The sequence below is a fragment of the Mustelus asterias genome, chromosome 1 (assembly GCF_964213995.1).
Source record: "Mustelus asterias chromosome 1, sMusAst1.hap1.1, whole genome shotgun sequence".
NCBI classification, from domain to species: Eukaryota; Metazoa; Chordata; class Chondrichthyes; order Carcharhiniformes; family Triakidae; genus Mustelus; species Mustelus asterias.
The window spans coordinates 114,458,098-114,485,027 of record NC_135801.1 but is presented as its reverse complement, the minus strand read 5'-3'; the positions used below and the strand labels follow the sequence as shown (position 1 = coordinate 114,485,027).

General features: G+C 41.1%; 1 protein-coding gene across 1 annotated transcript in view; it reads left to right on the top strand.

The window, feature by feature from the left end:
* scfd2 (sec1 family domain containing 2) overlaps positions 1-26,930 on the top strand; it is a 278,578-nt gene that overhangs the window by 25,801 nt on the left and 225,847 nt on the right. Inside the window, exon 3 of the mRNA XM_078217208.1 lies at positions 24,432-24,559. Within this exon, the coding sequence (XP_078073334.1) occupies positions 24,432-24,559 (128 nt within the window). The remainder of the gene's footprint in view (positions 1-24,431; positions 24,560-26,930) is intronic.

Genomic DNA, 26,930 nt, shown 5'->3' with positions numbered 1-26,930 from the left:
AAGCCAGGAGTCAAACCCGGGTCCCTGGTGCTGTGAGCCCCCAACAGGTGTGAGGCAGCAGTGCTAACCACTGTGCCACTAAGCAAGTAAGAAGTAAAGTACGTACACCCTTTCCTTTCAATCCCTAACGAATTGTATGACTAACTCACCAGTTATAACTAATCTGGACGCTTTTCAGTTTGAAGACTATTTTGAGCACTAAAATTGTTGCTATTGTCTCTCTTGCTTTATTCCTTAAAGGGAAATAAATAACATGTTGTAATGGAGATGTTCTAATTGATGAAAGATCACTGTTATTTTGGGGAGGAGACAAGTTTAAAAAAACGAAATTATATTTCAGGGTTTTTCAAAATGCTATTTCTATTTGTATAGCAACATTTCTATAAATATGCTGAATCTCAGGCAAGCCAAAGTGTGCATCGTTACTGTCTCTGAGAGTAGCTCTTGAATTGGAGTTGGACTGGAGAATATGTCTAATGCGCACACAATCCTACTATCACCTTAGAAGTTGGAAAAATAATAATGCATGAGAGCTAAAAATACTTACTGTATCAGAATTATGTGCATAAAACTATTTAACAAAGGTGAGTAAAATAAAAGCAAATTATTCCAGATGTTAGAATCTGAAACAAAAATAGAAAATGCTGGAAAATCTTGGCAGGCCTGATGGCATCTGTGGAGAGAGAATAGAGCTGATATTTCGAGTGTGGATGACCCTTTGTCATAGTTGGTGATTTAAATACATAGCTGCTATGCATTTGCTGGACAAATAGAACCTTCTTTTGGATGAAAGTCAATTTTATCCTGTTTGTGATAATATTACAGGTAAAGCATATAAATCCCTCATACCTTAGAGTTTAGTTAACGAGAACTAAAAGCACAGAAGGAGGCCATGTGGCCCTTCATGCCTGTTCTGGGACTTTAAAAAGCAATTCAATTAATCCCACTTTCCCATGATTTTTCCATAGCCATACATTTTTCTCTCTCAATTCATTCATCTCATTCCAATTTTGAAAGTTATTGCTGAAACTGCTTCCATCACTCTTTTCGACAGCATATTCCAAATTAGAACAACTTTTTTTTGGACTCCTCTCTTCATCTCTGGCCCTTTTGTTGGTTACCTTAAAACTATGTCCTCTGGTTACCAACTCTTCTGCCATTGGAAGCAATTTCTCCATATTTACTCCATCAAAACTGTTCATGAACAGGACCCACTAATGCTTTATTATATAGCTAGATCGGGCTGTGTCCTTTTAAGTCTGCGTGCATTGGACTTAAGGGAGTGGGGATGAGGACTGTCCCATGGGAACAGCCAGGATGAGATGGAGTAATGTTTCCATGAGGTAATGGGCTATCAGAAAATATTGGTGCAGACCTTGAATAGAATGTTCTCTGCACAAGATGGCTATAAGAATGAAAGGATTCACAAAGAGAATGATGGGTGAGGAAGATGCACAGTTGGATGGTGATGACTCATTTGATGACTGTTGAACATAAGCAATTAGATAATTAGAGATCAGAGGATTCAAGGATGGACCTTTTAAGAGGAGGGAAAGTAGTTGTTATGGAGAGAAGGGGAATTTAATTTAAACAGCCCTGATTTATCCTTTCACTGCTTGTCTCTAAACAGAAATCTATTTTGATTTCCTCCTTATGAAGTGGTGGCATATTGGTGTGATCCAATTTGCATTAAAAACCCCACAGAAAAGTCAAGATAGGCCCCCTAGTAATTGACACTTCCACCCTGGGAAAACACTTCTGACTATCCACTCTGTCAATGCCCCTCATAATCTTGTAGACTTCGATCATGTCGCGCCTCAACCTCCGTCATTCCAGTGAGAACAAGTCAAGTTTCTCCAGCCTCTCCTTTTCTCCTTCAACCGATCTATATCACATTGTATCCTCTGACGGTCCTCATCACTAACCTTTGAATCCACCAACCTTTGTATCGACCGCAAACTTACTAATCAAACCAGTTACATTTACAAAGAACAAACAATAAGGAAAACTACAGCACAGGAGCAGGCCCTTCGGCCCTCCAAGCCTGCACCCACCATGCTGCCCAACTTAACTAAAACATCCTACCCTTCCGGGGACCATATCCCTCTATTCCCATCCTGTTCATGTATTTGGCAAGATGCCCCTTAATAGTCACTACCGTATCCACTTCCACTACCTCCCCCGGTAATGAGTTCCAGGCACCCACTACTCTGTGTAAAAAAATCTGCCTCGTATATCTCCTTTCAACCCTGCCCCTTGCACCTTGAACCTGTGCCCCCGAGTAATTGACTCTTTCACCCTGGGAAAAAGCTTCTGACTATCCACTCTGTCCATGCCTCTTATAATCTTGTAGACTTCTATCAGGTCGCCCCTTGACCTCCATCGTTCCAGTGAGAACAAACCAAGTTTCTCCAACCTCTCTTCGTAGCTAATGCCCTCCATACCAGGCAATATCCTGGTAAATCTTTTCTGTACCCTCTCCAAAGCCTCCACATCCTTCTGGTAGTGTGGCGACCAGAATTGAACACTATATTCCAAGTGCGGCCTAACTAAGTTCTATAAAGCTGCAACATGACTTGCCAATTTTTAAACTCAGTGCCCCGGCCGATGAAGGCAAGCATGCCGTATGCCTTCTTGACTACCTTCTCCACCTGCATTGCCGCTTTCAGTGACCTGTGTACCTGTACACCCAGATCCGCGTTGGACTGGGGTAAACACAGTGAGAAGCCTAACAACACCAGGTTAAAGTCCAACAGATTTATTTGGTAGCACAAGCCATTAGCTTTCGGCGCGCTGCTCCTTCATCAGGTAATTGGGAGTTCTGTTCACAAACAGGGCATATAAAGACACAAACTCAATTTACAAAAGAATTGATGGAATGTGAGTCTTTACAGGTAATCAAGACTTAAAGGTACAGACAATGTGAGTGGAGAGAGGGTTAAGCACAGGTTAAAGAGATGTGTATTGTCTCCAGCCAGGACAGTTCGTGAGATTCCACACATTATCTTGTAAATTGAGTTTGTGTATTTATATGCCCTGTTTGTTAACTGTTGAGAGTTTTTTGGGGGGGGTTAGAAACAGAGCGGTTCGGAGCAAGAGTAGACATCACTTACATGCAGGTTGTCCAGTACTTGTGTGAACCTCTGTTGTGATCATTGTTGTCTCAGGTGATGTAACTGTGGAAAATAAAGACCAGAAACAGTCTCAGTGAATGTGGGACTCTGTATTCATCCATTACTCATCCTTGTTTCTCCTTGGAGAGACGAAGGATGAGAGGTGACTTGATAGAGGTGCACAAGATGTTGAGAGGTATAGATCGGGTGGATTCTTGAAGGCTTTTTCCCAGGGCTGAAATGGCTACTTCGAGAGGACACAGGTTTAAGGTGCTGGGGAGTAGGTACAGAGGACATGTTAGGGCTAAGTTTTTCACTCAGAGGGTGGTGGGTGAGTGGAATCGGCTGTCGTCAGTGGTGGTGGAGGCAAACTCGATAGGGTCTTTTAAGAGACTTCTAGATGAGTACATGGGACTTAATAGGATTGAGGATTATAGGTAAGCCTATATATAAGCCTAGGTAGGTAGGGACATGACCGGCGCAACTTGTGGGCCAAAGGGCCTGTTTGTGCTGTATTTTTTCTATGTTCTATTAAACTTGGAAGTGTAGTTTATTTGCACAAACTCAAAACGTGGGATGGTGATTGCTTCTTAGTCTGCTGTGCATTCGTACAATAAAAGAGGGACAGAGAAAGAAAGATTTACGGGATGAAGACCACAGAGCAAAAAATCTTTGTTGCACAGGAGTCCAAAATTAAAATCTAATGGTGTATTCCTTCATAGAGGCTGGCAGGCTGAGCTGATGCTGGATAATTCACTTTTCAGTTGAGTTGACTTCAAGGATGAGATAGGATGCGGAGATGGATCAGTCTTGTAGGCAATAGTACAGTACTTCCAGTAGAAACAGTGTAGATAGAGCCAGGCATTCAAACCTGAACTGAGTTCCTTTTCTGTATTGCTGCTTGGTAGATGGATGATGGCAGACTGAGCTTTGCAGCTCCACAAAGCAATATTGCGGGTTCCACCAGCTAGGGAGAATTATATCCCATGACTCCCACCCCTCAACTTTGGCTTTGCCAAAGGCATTTGCATGCCTTTACTGTAAAGTCATCATGAACAGGAGAAAACTGATTTTTATTCAAAAGAAGCAAGTATATCCCTTTGACTGGGTTCCTGAGATTGTTAATGTTGCATCCATTCAGGCTTCATGGGTGTTTCAGGGTCATTTGTCTTAGCAGACAAATCGGCTCTAGTTGACTAAGCCTGGCTTATGAAATGTAGATGGTCTTTGTATAATTCCCATTAAATGTGGTCTCCGCAGCCCACAGGGATTGTCAGCATCTCTTCAGAGATAATGAAGTGCAACTTTCTGTGATACGGCCAAATAGAAGAGGGTCATAGTTAGACATGCTTCAGCCATATAAAAGTCTTAGTTCTGTTACACAGTTTTGAAGGAGGGAAGCAGTATGTAAGCAGATGGTTGGTTCATGTGGGAGTGGGAGCTAAGCTACTGAGTTCTTGTCTGAACTTTGATAAAGGCTTTTCTTGGAGCTGGGCAGAGCTGAGATGGTGGGACAGAAAGATGTTTTGGAGATGACAAAATCAGTGGGTTCCTTGCACATGGTGTAAGAGGTGAGGATGGATGAGGAAAGGAACAGTGAACAAAGGAGGCGCTTCTGTTTTAGTTCTGAGTTGCCCTTGTCATCCATGATTATCCTGCAGTAATGAGAGAATTGAGAGACACTGGTAAAAACAGAGCTTCAAATCATAAAATCCATTTGCAGTGGCCAACTTGTGATTCATGGACGACACTTGAGTGCTGGCATCAGCCCTTGGGTATTTTAATTTTCAGGAGTGGGAATGCTAGAATGTTTTGACAATGACAGCTTCCTCTAACTAGCCATAATCAACTGACGCAGCAAAGACCATGAATTACTAGTGCATCATATAGTTCATTTATCCATAAAACTGTTGGATTATTCTGAGAATATATTTTCATTGACCAGAAAGGTTCTCTCCTTGGTCACTGTGCTGAATTCAATGGTCTTTGCTGGGAAGGATTTAAGAATTCTGAAAGTTTAAAAAGCTCTTTCAGTGCTAGCTCATTTAAATATGACCATTATGTCAGTTTGTTGTATCTTGCATGTACTAAATTGAAGTATCAACTCTATGGATGGTGAAATGATCAATTGTCCATGCAAAATAAAAATAAGTCTATATCTTCCAAATTAGCTAGTTTCATAGTGTTAGAAGAAATTCAAACTCAATTCTTGTTCATGATTTATGACCAGAGATTCTTGCTCCGACTTCCTGCCAGACTACCCTGTTTAATATTTCTTCCTGATCTTGTCTCGGTTGCTGCGAAACTAGTGGAAACCAGAGCAATTTATACTACACGGAGAGGAACTATTATAGATTTCTGTTTTTGAACTGGAACAACTGAACAAGGCCCTGCTTTATAGAGACCACAAAAAATGATTTAAACAGATAACCAACCCATTTGAAGTAGTTTATACCCATCAGTATAAAATTAATGGATTTCTACTTTATTTAACAGTAGCTGCTAGCTTTTGCTTTGAGACAAGGGTATAAAGATGTGTCCCCCATGACTGGTTTGGGCTAATGCAAAAAGTAACATAATCAACAGTTTATTATCATAATAATTATAATATTATCATCATACTTTTATAAAATTAAGCAAATGATATCTCATACAATAAAATTTCACTTGTGGTCTTCTCTAATAAACTTGTTAAGTTTTTATTTTAGTGTCTTATCCATTTTTTCAGGTAAACACTGAAGAGTCTGAAGTGTTTTCAGTTTAGATCTGCGCTGACAACTTGAAGTAAGAACATAGAACATAGAACAGTACAGCACAGCACAGAACAGGCCCTTCGGCCCATGATGTTGTGCCGAGCTTTATCTGAAACCAAGATCAAACTATCCCACTCCCTATCATCCTGGTGTGCTCCATGTGCCTATCCAATAACCGCTTAAATGTTCCTAAAGTGTCTGACTCCACTATCACTGCAGGCAGTCCATTCCACACCCCAACCACTCTCCGAGTAAAGAACCTACCTCGGACATCCTTCCTATATCTCCCACCACGAACCCTATAGTTATGCCCCCTTGTAATAGCTCCATCCACCCAAGGAAATAGTCTTTGAACGTTCACTCTGTCTATCCCCTTCATCATTTTATAAACCTCTATTAAGTCTCCCCTCAACCTCCTCCGCTCCAGAGAGAACAGCCCTAGCTCCCTCAACTTTTCCTCATAAGACCTACCCTCCAAACCAGGCAGCATCCTGGTAAATCTCCTTTGCACTCTTTCCAGCGCTTCCACATCCTTCTTATAGTGAGGTGACCAGAACTGCACTCAATATTCCAAATGTCCAAAATTCCAAAAGTAAGAGCCAATAACATCTGGCATTCAACAAAACCAGCGACATTGGTGGGATATGTGGATGTTGGAGTTGTTTTACAACTATTTTAGTCTGTGATGCCAATTTGACATATTAGAATACTTTTTTAAAAAAAACATTTATGGAAACTCTGTGGTTGAGGCAACTTTGAGTATTAGTTATATTAAAAATATTTTTGTATTGGTGAAATAAATGTCAAAAGAAAGGCCATGTTGGTGCTCAGAACCCTGCTTTTACTTTCCTGTTAAATCCTCACTTCTGCACTTTCTTGCAAACTGCATAGGGTCTTGTCTTAGGAGCCATTCTAATTGGGCCAAACCAAAATAATTTGTATTCTGGCTGAATTAATCAATAAATAGACTATTCTGGATCTCTGAAATGATTTTTGATGATATTACTTTTCTCTTCTATCCACATTTCTGTTTGCTTAACAAAAAATAAAAGTCTGAGTTAACCTTTTAGGGGTCTGATGTTGCAGATGTATAGAACGTTGGTTCGGCCGCATCTGGAATACTGCGTCCAGTTCTGGTCGCCACACTACCAGAAGGACGTGGAGGCTTTGGAGAGAGTACAGAGGAGGTTTACCAGGATGTTGCCTGGTATGGAGGGGCTTAGTTATGAGGAGAGATTGGGTAAACTGGGGTTGTTCTCCCTGGAAAGACGGAGGATGAGGGGAGACTTAATAGAGGTGTATAAAATTATGAAAGGCATAGATAGGGTGAACGGTGGAAAGCTTTTCCCCAGGTCGGTGGTGACGTTCACGAGGGGTCATAGGTTCAAGGTGAAGGGGGGAGGTTTAACACAGATATCAGACGGACATATTTTACACAGAGGGTGGTGGGGGCCTGGAATGCGCTGCTGGGCAAGGTGGTGGAGGCGGACACACTGGGAACGTTTAAGACTTATCTAGACAGCCATATGAACGGAGTGGGAATGGAGGGATACAAAAGAATGGTCTAGTTTGGACCAGGGAGCGGCGCGGGCTTGGAGGGCTGAAGGGCCTGTTCCTGTGCTGTATTGTTCTTTGTTTTTTTGTCCGAGGGTCTGATTCCAATCAGCTCTCAGACTTTTGGTTCTTCTGTATTCTGCTGAAACAGAACAAGTACATCAGCTTAAAATAATTCACTGCTAATTTAAATCATGCTTCACATTTTTTCTTCCCCCTTTGGCCAAGTTTGACTTAACTGCATTATTTATGCAAGTTTATTTTTTCCTAATGTCAAGATAAATGATTGTTAACATTACTTGTCAGAATATATATTTTACTTTGGATATATGACACAGTTAAGCCATTCAGCCCAACCAGGCAATGCTGATGTTTGTGCTTTACCTGATCTTCCTCCCACTTTTCCTCATCTAAATCTACCATTGTAACCTACTATTGCCTCCTCCCTCATCTACTCGCCTAATCTCCCCTTAAATGCATCCCTATGGTAGAGAGTTCGACCTTCTTATCCAGCCTTGGTTCTCAATTCCCTATTGGATTTCTTGCTGGCCTCTAGTTATGCTCTTTCCCTTGGGAGGAAACAGATTCTGTATCTGCTCTATTAAAACCTTTCATAATCCTTTTTACAAGAGAAGAGAAACTGATATGTATACCCACTTCTTCTTTTGTGGAAAGGTGTAAGCATTGTTGGCATCTCCATTACTGTGGATTTCGAGTTACATCTAGGTCAGACAAGGTAAGGATGGCAGATTTGTTTCCTAAAGGGCAAATGGACTTTAGGACAATTGATGAACTTTCATGGTCACCATGACCGAGACTCATTTTCAATCATTAATTGAAATTGGCCGTCCCATCGCATCGGGCAGTCGGACCCTGTGCGAGAACCTCTCCGACTACGTCGAGGGCATCCTGAGACCCATTGTACAAAGAACCCCCAGCTTCTGTCGTGACACTACGGACTTCCTCCAGAAACTCAGCACACATGGACCAGTTGATCAGGAGCACTCCCCGTCATAATGGATGTCTCGGCACTCTACACCAGCATCCCCCATGACGATGGCATTGCTGCAACTGCCTCAGTACTCAATGCCAACAACTGCCAATCTCCAGATGCAATTCTACAACTCATCCGCTTCATCCTGGACCACAATGTCTTCACCTTCAACAACCAGTTCTTCATCCAGACACACGGAACAGCCATGGGGACCAAATTCGCACCTCAATATGCCAACATCTTTATGCACAGGTTCGAACAAGACCTCTTCACCGCACAGGACCTTCAACCGATGCTATACACTAGATACATCGATGACATTTTCTTCCTTTGGACTCATGGCGAACAATCATTGAAACAACTATATGATGACATCAACAAGTTCCATCCCACCATCAGACTCACCATGGACTACTCTCCAGAATCGGTTGCATTCTTGGACACACGCATCTCCATCAAGGACGGTCACCTCAGCACTTCACTATACCGCAAGCCCACAGATAATCTCACAATGCTCCACTTCTCCAGCTTCCACCCTAAACAAGTTAAAGAAGCCATCCCATACCAACAAGCCCTCTGTATACACCAGGATCTGCTCAGATGAGGAGGATCGCAACAGACGCTGAAAGACGCCCTCATAAGAACAGGATATGGCGCTCGATTCATCGATCAACAGTTCCGACATGCCACAGCGAAAAACCGCACCGACCTCCTCAGAGGATAAACACGGGACACGGTGGACAGAGTACCCTTCGTCATCCAGTACTTCCCCGGAGCGGAGAAGCTACGACCTCTTCTCTGGAGCCTTCAACATGTCATTGATGAAGACGAACATCTTGCCAAGGCCATCCCCACAGCCCCACTTCTTGCCTTCAAACAACCGCACAACCTCAAACAGACCATTGTCTGCAGCAAACTACCCAGCCTTCAGGAGAACAGTGACCACGACACCCCTCAACCCTGCAACAGCAACTCCGCAAAACGTGCCGGATCATCGACACGGATGCCATCATCTCATGTGAGAACACCATCCACCAGGTACACGGTACATACTCTTGCGACTCGGCCAACGTTGTCCACCTGATACGCTGCAGGAAAGGATGTCCCGAGACATGGTACATTGGGGAGACCATGCAGACGTTACGACAATGAATGAATGAACACTGCTTGACAATCACCAGGCAGGAGTGTTCCCTTCCAGTCGGGGAACGCTTCAGCAGTCATGGGCATTCAGTCTCTGATCTTCGGGTAAGCGTTCTCCAAGGCGGCCTTCACGACACACAACAACGCAGAATCGCTGAGCAGAAACTGATAGTCAAGTTCTGCACACATGAGGACGGCCTAAACCGGGATCTTGGGTTCATGTCACACTATCTGTAACCCCCATGACTTGCCTGGGCTTGCAAAATTTCACTCACTGTCCTGGCTGGTGTTGTGCCTGCCGCACAGTCTGTTTTAACCCTTATACGATGGACAAATAACTGCGAGTAGACGTCTTGTTCGTACAACCAATATTTATTTAAGACACACAATCAATAATCACCCACCCAACCAACAATAAGTTATCTTCCAGAAAATACTAGAGTTCAAGTCCAATACAAGACCTTGACTTAACTTTGCGTGACTGGCAAGTACCCAAGCAGATATTGGCCTTTATCTGTGCGCTGGTCTCTGTCGTCTTCTGTGTAGTTTGGTCCTTTGGTCTGGTCTGGCACTCTGGCTCTGGTCTTCCTTCTCAGGTGTGGTGGCTCTCCTCGTGCTGGTCGTCGCTGGCGATGGTCACCATTGTTGCCGCCTGTTCGTGGAGTCAGAGAGAGAGATTCTTGGTTGCGCAGCACCCTTTATACCCTGTTGGGTTTCGTGCCCCTTTTGGCCATTGCCAATCAATCGATCAGGACTTGATCATCCTGATCGATAAAGTCCAATCGGGTGCTGCCACACCAATCTCTGGGTGTGTCCCCAACGGCCATGTCTGTAGGTGCTGGGGACACATCGAATACACATCTCCCTCCCAAATAAGGGGTTACGGCGCCCCTATGTCTGGTAAATAACCCAGTTTGACCAGAAAGTCCCTTTTGTCCTGGAGATGACCCATATCCTGTGTATTCACTCGTCTGGGTTGCAGCCTATTTATCTTTGTCTTTTAGGCTGCAGCCTGTCGTTTTAGTTCTTGCCCAATTGTCCCAGAATGCTTTACAAATCGCCATTTTAGATGGCCCATTTGGCCACACTGGAGACAATACACATCTCTTTAACCTGTGCTTGGCCCTCTCTCCACTCACATTGTCTGTACCTTCAAGACATGATTACCTGTAAAGACTCGCATTCCACCCATTATCTTGTAAATTGAGTTTGTGTCTTTATATGCCCTGTTTTTGAACACAAGTCGTCACTCACCTGATGAAGGAGCTTGAGACTCCGAAAGCTAGTGCTGCCAAATAAACCTGTTGGACTTTAACTTGGTGTTGTGAGACTTCTTATTGTGCTTACCCCAGTCCAACGCCGGCATCTCCACATCATTCCATAGGCATAGCATGGCTCATCATCTGACTTACTCTGAGCAAGTATAGGGTGCACGGTGGCACAGTGACTTGAGTTCAATTCTGACCTTGGGTGCCAGTCTGTGCGGAGTTTGCATGTTCTCTCTGTGTTTGTGGGGTTTCCTCCCACAGTCATCTATGTGCGGATCCACAAGAGATGGGTGAGATCCGAAATGAATATTTCTCATCAGTATTTACTGTTGAGAAAAACATGGATGTTAGGGAACTTGGGGAAATAAATAGTGATGTCTTGAAGAGTGTACATATTACAGAGAAGGAAGTGCTGGAAGTCCTAAAGCGCATCAAGATAGGTAAATCCCTGGGACCTGATGAAGTGTATCCCAGGATATTGTGGGAGGCTCGGGAGGAAATTGCGGGTCCCCTAGCAGAGATATTTGAATCATTGTTAGTCACAGGTGCCTGAAGATTGGAGGGTGGCAAATGTTGTGCCTTTGTTTAAAAAGGGCTGCAGGGAAAAGCCTGGGAAGTACAGGCCGGTGAGCCTCGCATCTGTGGTGGGTAAGTTGTTGGAAGGTGTTTTGAGAGACAGGATCTACAGACATTTAGAGACGCAAGGACTGATTAGGGACAGTCAGCATGGCTTTGTGAGTGGAAAATCATGTCTCACAAATTTGATTGAGTTTTTTGAAGGGATAACCAAGAAGGTAGATGAGGGCAGTGCAGTTGATGTTGTCTACATGGACTTTAGCAAGCCCTTTGACAAGGTGCCGCATGGTAGGTTGTTGCGCAAGGTTAAATCTCACGGGATCCATGGTAGGTTGTTGCATAAGGTTAAATCTCTCGGGATCCAGGGTAAGGTAGCCAAATGGATACAAAATTGGCTTGATGACAGAAGCCAGAGGGTGGTTGTAGAGGGTTGTTTTTCAAACTAGAGGCCTGTGACCAGCCGTGTGCCTCAGGGATTGGTGCTGGGTCCACTGTTATTTGTCATTTATATCAATGATTTGGATGAGAATATAGGAGGCATGGCTAGTACGTTTGCAGATGACACCAAGATTGCTGGCATAGTGGACAGTGAAGAAGGTTATCTCGGATTGCAACGGGATCTTGATCAATTGGGCCAGTGGGCTGACGAATGGCAGATGGAGTTTAATTTAGATAAATGCGAGGTGATGCATTTTGGTAGATTGAACCAGGGCAGGACTTACTCAGTTAATGGTAGGGCGTTGGGGGAGAGTTACAGAACAAAGAGATCTAGGGGTACATGTTCACAACTCCTTGAAATTGGAGTCACGGGTGGACAGAGTGGTGAAGAAGGCATTCAGCATGCTTGGTTTCATGGTCAGAACATTGAATACAGGAGTTGGGACGTCTTGTTGAAGTTGTACAAAACATTGATAAGGCCACACTTGGAATACTGTGTACAGTTCTGGTCACCCTATTATAGAAAGGATATTATTAAACTCGAAAGAGTACAGAAAAGGTTTACTAGGATGCTACCAGGACTTGATGGTTTGAGTTATAAGGGGAGTCTGGATAGACTGGGACTTTTTTCTCTGGAGCGTAGAAGGCTGAGGGGTGATCTTATAGAGGTCTATAAAATAATGACGGCCATAGATCAGCTAGATAGTCAATATCTTTTCCCAAAGGTAAGGGAGTCTAAATCTAGAGGACATAGGTTTAAGGGGAGAGATACAAAAAGGTCCAGAGGGGCAATCTTTTCGTGCAGAGGGTGGTGAGTGTCTGGAACAAGCTGCCAGAGGTAGTAGTAGAGGCGGGTACAATTTTGTCTTTAAAAAAGCATTTAGGCAGTTACATGGATAAGATGGGTATAGAGGGATATGGGCCAAATGTGAGCAATTGGGACTAGCTTAGGGGTTTGGAAAAAAAAAAAGGGCGGCATGGGCAAGTTGGGCCGAAGGGCCTGTATCCATGCTGTAAACGCTCTGACTCTAGTCCTGAGATGTGCAGATTAGGTGGATTGGCGATGCTAAATTGCCCTTCATGTCCCAAAAGCTGTAGGTTAGGGGGATTAGTGAGGTAAATACGTGAGGTTACGGGGATAGGGCCTGAGTAAGTTGTTCTGTCGGAGAAACGGTGCAGACGCAAGGACCAAATGGCCTCCTGCACCATAGGGATTCTATGAGCAAAGCTTGATCATTATGGAGGAGTAAAATAGAACAGCACATTCTGATTTGAGCCTGCTGAAATTTTAATCCGAATGTGAGTTATTACTTCAGTAATTCCCATCTGAGAGGCAGAGATAACGATCAGCGACCCCAGCAGGAGAGGTATTTGTGGAGGCCCAGAAGGAAGTTTACTTACCCTCTTGTTGAGTGCATGCTGCAAAGAAGCAAGCAAGCAGGGGAAAAGGTTCCTTATCTAACTCCGGAATTAATGCAATAGACTATCAGCACAACTATTAACATATTGTTAATTCAATAAATTTTGACTGATTCAGCAATCTTCAGTGTCACTGCAACAAGTAAGCTTCTTTTTTAATCTATTTGGTCATTGCAGAATTGCTTCAAATAAATTTTCTGTCTTACAAGTTTTTATTAGTCGTCTATATTTAGAGGCTAAATGTAAAACGATTTTTAGATTTGTACTGGCAAACAAACATTTTCATATAATACATTAATAGAACTTTTATTCAGCAAGCTCATCTGTTCATCATGTTAATGCCATTCTGCAGAGAAATGCAGCCTCTCTGAATGGAGATGCTCTTTTTACATACAGTAGCCTTTCAGTGAGGTAGTTGGGGGCTACAAAGCTATCTGTACGGCTCTGTACGTCTGGGCCTCTTTCAGGCATGTAAATCAACTAGAAGCTTTTTGAAACCTTGAGCTACTGCCAAGATATGCAGACTGAGTTGAGTCTACAGCAGAATCACTCTGCCGTAGTATCCCTAGACGTTGAAAGAAAAACAATAAATACTTGTTTTAGTTTGGACGTCACATTATCAAATAGAAAAAGCATCCCTTGTGTCCACACAATGTGATGAAACACTAATAGATGATTGCATTATAAATTGTACCTGTATACATCTATGTATGTCTTTAATTTAGTAGAGAATATTTGTTCCTGAATTTTAAACATTGATAAGTTAAATTTTGAACACAGTTTTCTGTCCTGCTGAGTGTTTCTTCTTTATATTGGAACTCCAAGACCCTCAAGATTACACTTGATGCTGGCACTTTGGGGCCCTGAGAATATATATAACCATTCAACATGGCTAGAGTCTTGCAAGAATGCATTTCAGTCTTTTACCTGGATTTGCTATCGAGAATAATTCTGTGTTGTATACTGGAGGATTCAGAAACTCTATTCCATTTTGTCAACAAATAATGTAATGTATTTGATGTTGCTTGACAACATTTTGAATGATGGAAATCTGAAATAAAAACATACAATAGATATACACAGCTGATCTGTTGTGATCTTCAATGAGAGACTAGTTAACATATCAAATTTAGACTCTTTACAGAGAGCTTAACTGTTTTTTTCAAATGTAGAAAATTGTTAATATTTTATTATGGTTTCTGTGTATTTTAATCGAATTTCAATTTATGTCTGCATTACTGATTAGCATTTTAAAGAAAATAGAAAACAAACACTTGAATTAATATAGCACTTTTCATGACCATCAGACATCTCACATCGCTTTATAACCAATGACGTACTTTTTGAAGTATAGATGCAGTTGTAGGAAACATGGTAGCTAATTTGCGCTTAGCAAACTCCCACAAATGGTCATGTGATAATGACCAGGTAATCTGTTTCTCCTGATGTTGTGGAGATGCTGGCGTTGTTAAAACCCTCCTGATGTTGACAGAGGGATAAATATTGACCTGGACTCCATTTTGAAATAGTGCCATGGGATCTTTTCAATCCATCTAAGCAGGTAGATGAGGCCTTGGATTAACATCTCATCTGAAAGACGTATTTAAGAAATACAATGCTCTAGATTTCCAATCAGCAGTGAATGAATGGCACTTGCTCCTCATTAAGCTTACAGTTGGCCACAGAATTTTTATGGGCTTTTATAGCAATTTGTGCTTATCAGTATGCAGATCTGGAACATGTGTAAACATGGCAAGCAACAATGTGTCTCTTCACTAATAAGATTGAATAATCCTTACGACAGAATTGTGATTGGGAAGTGAAAATTAGGACAGTCAATGTAAAATCTTGTACAGAAAGCAAAATGAAGAGATTCAAGTAAAATAATATTGAGAAGTAAAAAAGACTGGAAAAGTAAACAAAATAATATAAACATCTTTAAAAATCTCCAAAAATAATTCAAAGCTGAAGGAATGAAGTGCCACATTTGTAAAAGATTAGTTTTGATGCCAGAGAGGTTATTTAGTAGCAATTAAAACATATCATACTTTTAAAGATTAACTTGCACTTGAGTGGGCAAGTCTAACTTTTTCTGGGATATCAACCGGGTAACTAGTGGGCAAGTACCACATATTCATGCTTTTCTGTGTAAGTGAATGCTGAGTCTCTTAGTGAGATGCTGTTAGATCTAAGCTTGCAGAAGAGCAGGTCATCTTGAATGACAACTTCCTGACTTTTGCATTTAATTGTACATAGGCTAAAATTTGTATATATGGACTGAAGCCTGGGAAATCAATTATTGAGGCTCGTGTGTTATCAGCAATTAATTTTCCCTTTAACCAGGCCAGGCACTAGGCCAGCTCAAGGGTCTGGAAAAGCTATCACAGAAAACGTTGATCTACATGCAACAGTTATCTAGTTTGCTCACAGCTCAAAAGGAAACCTTACTCAGGACAGGGACTTTGGTCTTGGCTATGTTCAAAGCAGCTTATTTATTTGTTTGGGGAATGTGAGCATTGGTGGTATGGCCAGCATTTATTGTTAATTCCTAATGACTCTTGAGAAGATGGTGGTGAGTTGCATTCTTGAACCACGACAGCACGTGTTGTAGCTAAACCCATTGTGCTGTTGGGTAGGGCATTGCAGGATTTTTGATCCAGTATCAGTGACAGAACAGCAATATAGTTCTAACTCAGGATGGCGTGTGGCTTGGAGGAGAACTTGCAAGTGTTGATGTCCCATGCATCTGTTGCTCTTGTCGTTCCAGGAGGTAGAGTTTGTGGGCTTGGATGATACTGTTGAAGGAGGCTTGGCAAGTTGTTCCATTACATTTTGTAGATGATAGAAAGTGTGCGGATGCTGGAAGTTCTGTCTGATTCCCCACTTAATAATGGTGCATGCTGATAGCCTCACTGTTATTCTTACTGAAAAAATCTGAGCCAAGAGCAAAACAATTTTTTAATTTTTAATTAGTCACTTTAAAGTACAAGTTATCTCTGATTTAGTAAATGACAGATATAGCCCTTTGATGTTGATGACTTATCCACTGACTAAGGCAACAGTTATTTTCACAGCTGGTTTCCTGTTGATTTTGATTATATGTGATCTTAGTCATTTGAATAAACTTTTGGCCTTCTCTTTATGTATGTGTATTGCTGTCATAATGTCGGCCTGAAGGTCTTCATGTACTATAAGCTGCTTTGAACATGGCCAAGACCAAAGTCCCTGTCCTGAGTAAGGTTTCCTTTTGAGCTGTGAGCAAACTAGATAACTGTTGCATGTAGATCAACGTTTTCTGTGATAGCTTTTCCAGACCCTTGAGCTGGCCTAGTGCCTGGCCTGGTTAAAGGGAAAAATAATTGCTGATAACACACGAGCCTCCATAATTGATTTCCCAGGCTTCAGTCCCTATATACAAATTTTAGCCTATGTTTTTTTAACACCTCTAGGACCTCATTAGAATTAATTACAGAGAAGTGTTTAAAAGTTGGGACTTGTTCTCTTTACCACCTCTGCTTTTGCAATTGGAAGCCACACAGGCACAAGGTTCACATTTCTGCTGCAGCCCAGCAGTGCCCTCTGATGGCCTTTACATGTCCACTCGCATGGGGATGTGGTGGGGAGGAAAGTAGAGGCTTGACAGCTTTATGCACAAAACAAAATGACCATCTGGAAATTTACCTTCTGTTTAGCCCCTTGAATTCTGAATTTTGTTGTTTCTCAGCAGTGGTGAGAAATTTGCGACTGGCCGGATACAGCTAATTGGGAATTCAGATGTGACCAATTACATTGTTGATTATAGAGTCATAAAGGTTTACAGCATGGAAACAGGCCCTTTGGCCCAACTTGTCCATGCCACCCTTTTTTTTAAAACCCCTAAGCTAATCACAATTGCCCGCATTTGGCTCATATCCCTCTATACCCATCGTACCCATGTAACTATCTAAATGCTTTTTAAAAGAAAAAATTGTATCCGCCTCTACTACTATCTCTGGCAGCTTGTCCCAGACACTCACCACCCTCTGTGTGAAACTATTGCCCCTCTGGACACTTTTGTATCTCTCCCCTCTCACCTTAAACCTATGCCCTCTAGTTTTAGACTCCCCTACCTTTGGGAAAATATATTGACTATCTACCTTGTCTATGCCCCTCATTATTTTATAGACCTCTATAAGGTCACCCCTTATTTTATATTAATATAAAAGCATTAATGGTTATGGTCACCAAGCATGTGATCTGAATACTTCAGTTCTTGTGATACGTACAAGTGTACTTTAAGCTTGTTGTGCATCTGTTGGTAAAATGATGAGATGAAAAGCAGATTGTGAAAATTCTCTTTGTTGTGTTTCCTTTAGTTTCTTGGTTACTACTTATGGTTATCGGCTAAAATGGAATGGAACACAAATTGTCTTTGTATCACATCTTTAACATAAGAAACATCCAACAACACTTAACAGGTGCATTGTAAAGCAGAATTTGACACTAAGTCGCAAGGACCTGGTACAGCAGGCATGTAGGAACACCACCTCCTGCAAGTTCCCATTTGAATCACACATCATCCTGACTTAAAAATATATTGGTGCTACTTCATCATTGCTGGGTCAGGATTGTGGAAGTCTCCCACTTAACAGTGCTGTGGTGTATCTATGCCACTGTATCTTCTCGAGGACAATCAGGGACGAACAATTAAAATTGGCCTTGCCAGTGATAGCCACATCCTATGAAACGTCATTGACCTGAAATGTTAATTAACTCTGTTTTTTTTCTCCTCAGATGCTGCCTGATTTGCTAGTAGCCCCAGCATTTCCTGTTTTTAAGATTCCCAGCATCTGCAGTATTTTACATCTGTATCCCTATGGAGTACTTGTACCTCTGTGGAATAGAATTTTCTACCAAATTAGTGTATGTAGATATTAGAGTTTGCAACATAAAAACAGGCCATTCGACCCAGCTGGTCAATGTCATTATGAACATGCAAACATACTAATTGGGGGTAAAAGGCCATTCAGCCTGTCAAACCATTCCGAAAGATCATGACTGATCTGATTGTGGCTTCAACTGCACTTTCATTCCTACCCCCTATTACCCTTTGACTCCCTTGTCAGTCAATATTCTAATTCAGCCTTAAAAACATTCAATTACCTTGCCTCCTTCATTCTCTGGGGAAGGGAGCTCCACAGACTCATGACCCTCTGAGAGAAAAATATTCTCCTCATCTATCTTAAATGGGAGACTCCTTATTTTTAAACTGTGTTCCTTCATGCCAATCTCACCCACAAGGGGAAATATCCTTCTGGCATCCAACCTTTCAAGTACCCCAGGATCCTACATGTTTCAGTAAGATCGCCTCTCATTCTTCTAAATTCCAATGGATACCGGCCCAACCAACCCTTGTAGGATAATAGCACAATACGGTAGATGCTGGAATCTGAAGCAAAAACAGAAAATGCTGGAAAATTGCAGCTGGGTTGACGGCATCTGTGGAGAGACAATAGAGCCAACGTTTTGAGTCAGGATGACCCTTTGTCACGGTCACCCTGACTCGAAATCTTGGCTCTATTCTGTCTCCGAAGTTGTTGTCAGACCTGCTGACATTTTCCACCATTTTCTGTTTTTGTCTCATAGGATAATACCCTCCATTCATAAGAACATAAGAAATAGGAGCAGGAGTAGCCATCTAGCCCCTCGAGCCTGCCCCGCCATTCAATAATATCATGGCTGATCTGACGTGGATCAGTACCACTTACCCGCCTGATCCCCATAACCCTTAATTCCAGGAATAATTCAAGTGAACCTTCTCTGAACTGCTTCGAATGCAGTTATGACCTTTCTTAAATAAGGAGACCAAAACTGGCGGTGGTCTCACCAATATTCTATAACACCGTGGAAAAACATTTCTACCTTTATATACCATTCCCCTTGCAATAAACAACAACATTCCATTTGCCTTCTTAACTTGCTGTAACAGCATATTAACTTTTTGTGATTCATGTATCAGGACATCTGGATCCCTGAGAGTTCTGAAACTCCCTCTATTCAAATAATATGTTGCTTTTTTATTTTTCCTACCAAAAAGACAGGTTCACATTTCCCCCCCATTATACTCCATCTGTCAATTTTTTGCCCACTCACTTCACTTATCCATATCCCTTTGTAGACTCTTTATGTCCTCTTCACAATTTAATTTCCTACCTATCTTTGTGTCATCAGCAAATTTAGTAACCAGACATTTGACCCTGTCAGCCAAGTCATTAATATAGATTGTTAATAGTTCAGGCGCTAACATTGATCCCTGTGGCACTCTACCTGTTACATTTGCCAAGCCGTAAATGATCCATTTATGCCTCCTCTGTTAGCTAACCAATTCTCTATCTGTGCTAATATTTTACCCCTTACACCATGAACTCTTATTTTGTGTAGTAACCTTTGATATGGCATCTTGTCAAATGCCTTCTGGAAATCTTAAGTACACCACATCCACAGATTCCCCTTTATCCATGTTGCTTGTTACTTCCTCAAAGCACTCTAATAAATTAGTCAGACACTATGTCCCTTTCACAGAACCAGGTTGCCTCTGCCAGATTGAACTGAGGTTTTCTAAGTGCTCTGTTATAACCTCCTTAGCAACAGCTTCTACCATTTCCCTATGATCCTCCATGGCTGCCTCCTCCCATTCTACTTTGTCTAACTCCATCAGCATATCCTTTTCCATTCCTTTCTCCCCTCGTGTTTATCGGGCTTATTCTTAAATGCATAAATGCTAATCACCTGCACTCTTTTGTTCGTACTTTCCACGTTCTCACTCTTTGCATGAAGATGTTTCTCCTAAGTTTTGCTGGATTTATCGCATTTGGCTAAAATTACAATCCTGTATTGGAAAGAGGTTGTGCCACAGGATGATACTATTAACACTCCACCATATTGTTGTTCTTTTGATGTCATAAATTAATAAGTTTACCCCGAATACAAATTTATTTGAACGTAAAACTATAATTAATTATTTTTGAAAGCATAGGTTGATCTTTGAATAAATTCTAGTTACTTTCTCCATTTTATGAATGAGAATAACCATATATTGACTTTTTTTTAAAAATGCTTTTCAAGTTATTGTACAAACACATCTTGTTGTTTCTGAAAACATTGTACATTTTATTTTAGACAGTCTGCTGTCTGTGTGGAGTTTGCATGCCCCTCCCAGTGTCTGCGTGTGTTTCCTCCGGGCACTCCGGTTTCCTCTCACAGTCCAAAAGACGTGCTGGTTAGGTGTATTGACCATACTAAATTCTCCTCCGTGTACCCAAACAGGCGCCGGAGTGTGGCAACTAGGGGATTTTTACAGTAACTTGATTGCAGTGTTAATGTAAGCCTACTTGTGACACTAATAAATAAACTTTAAACTGCTGACTTTCTAATAACTTGAAGCAGTGTGTGATAAATAACTTGCAAACAAGTTGATGATGGCATGACAACTTCAAAGTTGCAATTCAGCTGATTCCAAAGTATTGAAAGAGGTAGTCGTTTAGTTCTTTGGAAGCTGCGATTGATAGGATGTGTGTGAGGAAATAATTATTTCCGATGTCATATGTGCTGGCAATGGAAAGTATTTTGGAATATAATAAAACTGAGTTAGTTTAAGCACAAGTGATTTTGTTTTATCTTCTAGGTTTGGTTTTGAATTGAGAATAATATAACCAGTTTATACTTGAACTATTTAATATGGACTGGGGGAGGGTGGTCATATTCCAAAAGAGAAAATGCTGGAAAATCTCAGCAGGTCTGGCAACATCTGTAAGGAGAGAAAAGAGCTGACATTTCGAGTCCAGATGACCCTTTGTCATATTCCATTGGTCATATTCCATTGCACTTTCTTGTCCAATTCGATAGAGTTGCTCTTGGAATATTCATAACACTGTATCCCTTTTCCACTATTCAGCTCATAAGGAATAAATCTTCCTAAGCAACAAAAACTTAGTGGCTGCAGCAGCAAAATGCTTTTTTTCAATCCTGGAATTCCTTTCCTTAACTGTTCTTTCTAAAAAATGTTCACCTTCAGAAAATTGTGACTTAATGGATTGCAAAGTACTCAGCCAGCTTCAGATTGGACTTAAAACCTCAAGTAGAAAAGGTGGATGCTTTGATGTCCTTGTTACACTATCACATTAGTGCCAGATTTATGCTGTAGTGGCATAAATATCCAAGAACAGAACTCCATTTGCTTCAGTGATGCCTCCAACAACAAGAACACCATCTGTTACAAGTTCATATGCACACAGTCACAAATACAACTTGGAACAAAGTCCTTTCTGAATTTTTCACTGCTTCTGAAGTTATTAACTCCTTGCTGGTCTCCAATTAAAGACACTCACTTCTGTAAATGCACAAAAGGTCACTCAGTCTCTGTAAAGAGAAAAGACAGGTTAATATTTCACAGGTATAATAAAACTGAAGTATACGTTGAAAACATTAATGAAATTGATTATGAGAAGAGACTGGCAGCTAATGTCGGCAAATAAATAGTAAAGGGGAAGGGAGCACTTAAAGGATGAGTGGAGCCAATTAGGGGCTGAAAAGAGAATCTAGACATGAAATCAGAGAGCATGGCTGAGGTACTGAATAAATAAATTGCATCTATGTTTACCAGGGAAGACAACATTGCCATAGTTATTGCGGAAGAGGAGGTAGTCAGACATTTGAGCTAAAAATTCATAGATATTAGAAAGGCTGGCTGGACCTTAGAGTGAACTGGACAGGATGTATTCAACGAACCCGAAGGAAGTAAAAATAGAAATTGTTGAGGCAGTGGCCGCAATCTTCATCCTCCTTCGGTATGGGGATGGTTTGAAGAATTGAAAATGCTGCAATCTAAAGGATGTAAGAAGAAACTCAGCAACTACAGGCCAGTCAGTTTAACCTCAGTGGTGGGAAACTGTTAGAAACAATAATCTGGGTCAAAATTTACCATCACTTGGACAAGTGTGAATTAATTAAGAAAAGGGGGCGTAGATTTGTGAAAGATAAATTGTGTTTAATTACCTTGATCATCAAAATGTTCAGAGAGGGTTAATGAAGGTAATGTGGTTGATGTGCTGTCTGGCACATATAATTTTCAACGTTTTTTTGACAAATGTTACATATTAGACTTTTCAACAAAGTTGAAGCCTGTGGAATAAAAGAGACAGTGCTTGTTGAGAGAGCTGGTACAGACACAGCAAGCAGAATGGCCAATTTCTGTAACAATTCTGGAATTTCACTCCCATATGACCAACCTCTTCAGCATCTCCTTGTAAAGCCTTTTCAGAATTTTATACACTTCAATGTGATCACTTTTCATTCTCCTAAACTGCAGAGAATATAGGCCCATTTTGCGTAATCTCTCATCATAAGACACTCTCATCCCAGCAATTTGTCTCATCCCTGCAAACACCCTGTCTAAGACAAGTGTATTCTTTCTAATGTGTCGAGACCAAAACTGAATATCATACTCCTGATGTGTTCTCAGCAAAGTCCTATATATATTGCAGCATGCCTTGCTTACCTTATACTCCAAACACCTTGGCAACAAAGGCCAACATACCATTTGCCTTTCTATTTGCTTGCAGTAGCTGTATGATAACTGATCTGTGTACAAGGACCCCCCTATTCTTCTATATCCCAACATTTAGCAGTCTCTCACTTCCCGAAGTTTATTCTGCTTTTCTGTCTTCAGAACATAGTGGATAACTTCACAATTCTGTACATTATACTCCATTTTTTGCCCACGAATTTAACCTGTCTATATCCCTTTACAGCCTCCTCACAACTTACTTTCTCACCTAGCTTTCTATTGTCAGCAAACTTTGATATAATACACTCAGTCCCTTTGTCTAACTCATTGGTGTTGATTTGTAATGAGTCAAGGTCCAAGCACCTATCCTTGTCAAACTCTGCCATTCTGAAATGATCTTAATAGTTACAGTACTGAAGGAGGCCATTCAGCTCATCATGTCCATGCTGGCTCTCTGAAGGAACAATTTGCCTTGTGCCTTTCCCATGCCTTTTTCCAGTAGCCCTGCATATTCTTGCATATTGGATAATAATCCAACTCCGATTGAATTCTTCAATTGAATCTGCCTCCACACTCCAGATCCTAACCATTCGCTGTGTGAAAAACATTTTCCTCGTCTCGCCATTGCTTCTTTTGCTAGTTGTGCTTAAATCTCCACCCCCTGGTTCTTGATCCATATACACAAATGGGAATAGTCCCGCCCAATCTACTCTGCCAGATCCCTCATGACTTTGAACACCACCTATCAAATCTCTTCTCAACCTATTCTTCTCCAAGGAAAATCATCCCAAGTTCTCTAATTGATCTGTGTAACTGAAGGCCTCTTTATTCCTACTGTTTTCTGTGTATTAACCAAACCTTGTCTATACTAGTATATTGGCCGGAATTCTCCCGTCACGCCAGCCACGGGAATTGTAGCAGGCAGGGAGGGTGGACCATGCAAAGGTCGATTGACCTCAGGTGGGATTCTCCAGTTTTGAGGCAAGTGCAGCCAGAGAATCCCACCCATTATCTACAAGTCTATGAGCCCCTCGTCTTGTGCAAGCTGAGGCTCAGTGTGACATTCTACGTGATTGCCAATTTAAGTAGGCCTTCTGCAAGAGCACTAAGATAAACAGGAAATGAGACCCACCAGATGGGTGAACTAGGCTGAGTAATTTTGTATTCTCCAGTTATCAGTTGAAAATGATTGTATTCTAGTAGAATACAGCGTGTAACGTTGGGGCAGATTTTAACCTTCATATCGAGGCAGAAAACTGGAAAAATCCTTGGTGTCCTCAGATTTGAATTCAATGTTGTCATTTCCCCACCTGGCGTATTCCTCATGTTTGCCAAGATTGAGTGGAGTCTCAAGGTGCTTTCCCACAAGGTGAAAAATGTCCTCTGCTGCCATTGAGCAGCTCTTGGCTGCAAGTTGAAGTGATGTTGCCAGAGCCCTGTGAGTGTTTCATCTGCCAACTCCCTTTAAGGGAGCCATGAGGGATGGGAAATAACTTTGTAAAAACAGTTTTTTTTTCACAAAGTAGAAATGGGTAGAACATAAATAACAGTTGCAAAACATACAAAATGTTCTCCAAATTTTATGAAAAAGTGTAGATATTTAATTATAACTCTGTTATTTCATTGCAGTGACCCTTCAGCCAAAGCTCTGTGGGAGTCCATGCTAAACATGAAACAAAAAGAGGCTGTGATGGAAGTGCGGAGGCACCTAGTGGAGGCAGCTAGCAAGGAGAATCTCCCTATTAAGATGAGCTTGGGTAATGTGCATAACTAACTTACTCTCCGTTTTCTTCAGCTGGATAGTCCATTTTGTTTCTCAAAATGGGCACTTCATCTATATAGTTGCTTTTATCCCTAATTGGCAACTTGTGTTCAAATGGCTAATACTCATTTTGAATCAGGTTGCTTTTATTACTGTAATACAGGCTTTCATGTTTACCAATTTAAATTGATAATTTGACTGTAATCTTTATGAAACCAAATTTCAAACATTTTTCTGAAATTTAATGTTGATGTTGATGCTTTTCTGATTTAGTACGTGAAAAGTTTTCTGTAGTTGCAATGAGATGGAAATGTTCCCATTTTGTAGTGAGTAGAAAAACCTTGATCCCATTACTATGTCATATCACTAGATTTTGCAAATATTCTCTTCACCCCCTCAATGCATTCGTGCATCTCTAATACACTTTGGTTAATATTCCAGTAATATTACATTAAAATAACAGTGGTTTTGAAACCTTGAGCAGATTTTAATTGGAACAGTTTCAGTATTACTTGAAGTCCTTCAGTTTGGAATGTACCTTCATGGACGCTATCTTGGTTGGGAAAAGAAATCACTGTGTTCCCTTTAGTCTTTCTGAATGTTTTTAAAGACCCTGTATCCGGCAGCTTACTTGCTGGACTGATTCCCAGCGAGCTTTTTAGCTTCATGAACACACAGTGCCCTCTTCAGGAAGCTGAAGACAAAATCCTGAGAGGGGAAAAAAAAATGACAAGTTGTTTGTATATGTGGCAAGGAGGTAATCAAAAGCATGTGTGAGATCTCTATGATTGTTTGCAGTTCAGTGCACTGAGCACAGCTTTTGGTGTTCATAAGCCGTTCTGTTTCTTTTCATTTTTTTCTGACCATTAACCTTTATATTACGTCACAGCTGATATGAATAAATATGAAAGCAGTATTAATATGCTGATTTTCCAGAGGTTGTTGAGGTCGTTCAGAGGAAGCCCCTGGGATTGGCCCAACAAGGAGTCTTGATGTCTAGCTCCCACGGTGGCTTCATTTTGACTGTGCTTAGAAAACAAAGAATACATTTTTAAATAATGCATTTAAGAACAGATTAGCAAAGTTTCAGACTATCTGTTTTTATGCTAGCGGCTTGATGAGGGATTTATGAATCGCTGTAGAACAGCATTTTTCTATAGAATTGCTCTGCATTTAATGAATGATTACACTTTTGTGAAGCGCTGCTGGTGAACCTCAGTAGCTCTCTGTTTAGGTTTAATGCCTGCTTATTGATAAATGATGTAATTTTTTTTCAACCACACATGGTCAGTTTGCCTGCCAAATTCAATAAAAAGTATATGTTTTCTCTTTCTTTCTGACATCGCTGGCATTCTACTGCACTGATTTATTAAATGATGCCTTTTGACATTTTTAGTGAACGTTTGCCACTTGGATTTATTCCATTTTGACTAGCACTAGTGTTACTGGGGTATGTGCCGATATGTGATCTTTACATATTTTGGGAGTTTTTTTTAGGGTTATACAGGGGTCGGGGAAGCAGTTTTGAAGGGAAATATATCAGCCATGCATCTGGATACTTTTTTATTACAATGCATTTGAATTTGTAAATATCACATCCCAACTTTACTACATTCAAAAAAGAATAGCTGATATTGGAAGCTGACCATGCTTTTAGGTTATGGAATGAGTTTCTCTGTTGTGCAGTGTGATTACCAGTACCATCCTGTTGGAATTAATTTCGGTTACAGCAAAACCATTACCCTCTCTGGAGAGTTTAAGGTGAGAGGGGAGAGATACAAAAGGGTCCAAAGGGGAAATTTTTCACACTAAGGGTGGTGAGTATCTGGAGCGAGCTGCCAGAGGTAGTAGTAGAGGTGTGTACAATTTTGTCTTTTAAAAAGCATTTTGACAGTTACATTGATAAGATGGATATAGGCCAAATGTGGTCAATTGGGAACAGCTTAGTGGTAAAAACTGGGCAGTGTGGACAAGTTGCGCCGAAGGGCCTGTTTTCATGCTGTAAACCTCTATGACCCTATGACACTCTTCACTGAGTTTTCCTTTTTACTGTCCAGAAGTACAGCAAGTTGGTAACAATCAGAATATATAACTGTTGCACAGAAATTGAGTACAGAATAAGCCCAACCAGCTTATTGTATCAGTCTGCTTGCTAGCTGGAGAGCTAGCTCTTTGCCTGTACTCATTTTGTTTGTTAGATATTTGTTTAAGTCCCTTTTGAATGTTGTGATTGGCTTTGCTTCAACAGCCACTCGTGGTAAAGCATTCCACAGTTCAATAATACTTTGAGTGAAAATATTCCTTCTGATACTAATTCTGAATTTATGCAATTTAACTATTGATTCACCAACATGCATAAACATTTT